The sequence below is a fragment of the Orycteropus afer genome, unplaced genomic scaffold (assembly GCF_000298275.1).
Source record: "Orycteropus afer afer isolate SDZICR_OR568_19922 unplaced genomic scaffold, OryAfe1.0 scaffold00037, whole genome shotgun sequence".
Lineage (NCBI taxonomy): Eukaryota > Metazoa > Chordata > Mammalia > Tubulidentata > Orycteropodidae > Orycteropus > Orycteropus afer.
In genome coordinates this window covers 2763236-2764668 of record NW_006921624.1, presented here as the reverse complement: position 1 = coordinate 2764668, position 1433 = coordinate 2763236, and the positions used below count along the sequence as shown (strand labels likewise).

At 44.5% G+C, this 1433-nt stretch overlaps 1 protein-coding gene across 1 annotated transcript in view; it reads left to right on the top strand.

The window, feature by feature from the left end:
- Nucleotides 1-1433, top strand: part of MORN5 (MORN repeat containing 5) — a 48346-nt gene that overhangs the window by 17825 nt on the left and 29088 nt on the right. Inside the window, exon 4 of the mRNA XM_007936747.1 lies at nucleotides 295-426. Within this exon, the coding sequence (XP_007934938.1) occupies nucleotides 295-426 (132 nt within the window). The remainder of the gene's footprint in view (nucleotides 1-294; nucleotides 427-1433) is intronic.

Genomic DNA, 1433 nt, shown 5'->3' with positions numbered 1-1433 from the left:
ACGTGCCGTCGAGTCAGCCCCGACTCATAGCGACCCCTCCTTGGGTTTCCTAGGCAGTATCACTATGGAAGTAGGATTGCCCAACCTTCCTTCAGAGGAGTGGCTGGTGGGTTTGAACCGCCAGCCGTCTGGTTAGCAGGCAAGTGTCTTAGCCACTATGCTACCAGAGTATAGGTAGTATTTATTCCAACAGTGGAATCAAAGATTCACATGAGCAAAAGTGGACTTTATAGGGGGGATCAGGTTTGGATTTGGCCCAGGTGGTAAATTAACTGTTCTTTATATCCTTTTAAGGTATCTCTCAACTCACCAATATGGACCCGCCCAGAAAAATCCCCGAAGGCTGTTATGACTGTGGAGACGGGTTCTATAACCCGACCACGAGGATAATCAAGGACTACAGAAATCGCTTCCTGCGAAATGCAGGTATGTTTTCCAGTACTCGACAGTACATGCTTTTCTTCCCTTCATCCACACGTAGGTTTGGGCATAGATGTGCATACACACGTGCATCTTTGGTGGGAAAGAAGCTGTTGCTGATGAAAGATAAAAAGTGATTATCTGAATGCTTTACTACTTGAACTGCTCATGACTGGCAAGTCTGCCCAGAGTCACAGAGTGAGACAAAGGACATCAGTGGTCTAACTGTGACAGCACATAAGGATAGCACAGAGAGAAAGAAGTGAAATATTTAATTTTGTGCACTTTCTTATAACAACTATTTAATGAGCATCCACTTTACACTGGATACTATGCTTGGTGCTGGGGAAAATGTAGACACAAACCCCCTTCTTCAGATAGCAGAGAGATAGTATATATAAATGGTTGATTATGTCAGGAATAAGAAGCTCTGGTGGCACTGTAGTTAAAGCATTGGACTGCTGACCAAAAACTCAGTGGTTCAAATCCACCAGCCATGCTGCAGGAGAAAGATGAGACAGTCAGTTGGCTTCCATAAAGATTTACAGCCTTGGAAACACTATGTCCTATAGTGTCACTATGAGTTGGAATTGACTCGATGGCAGTGGGTTGGTTAGTTAGTACGTAAAGAGTAAGTACCATGAAAGGGAAAAAAATATGGCCCCAGTTGGGGGATAAAAGCAGGGGCCCAGAAAAGTGGGAGTGATGCTATGGGAGCACACAGATGGGATATCTAATCCAGAATGGGAAATTCAAAGAAGGATTCAAGGAACAAATGACATCCAAGCCGTTTCCCACATCATTAAAGTTGACTCTACTATGAGAGAGCTCTGGTGACGTAGTGTCTAAGGCATTTGACTGCTAACCAGAAGGCTCCTGGTTCAAACCCACCAGCCACTCCTCAGAAGGAAGACTGGGCAATCTACTGCTATAGAGATACTGCCTTGGAGAACCAAGGAGGGGTCACTATGAGTCAAATCGACTTGACATCAATGAGTTGCTTTTTTTTTTCC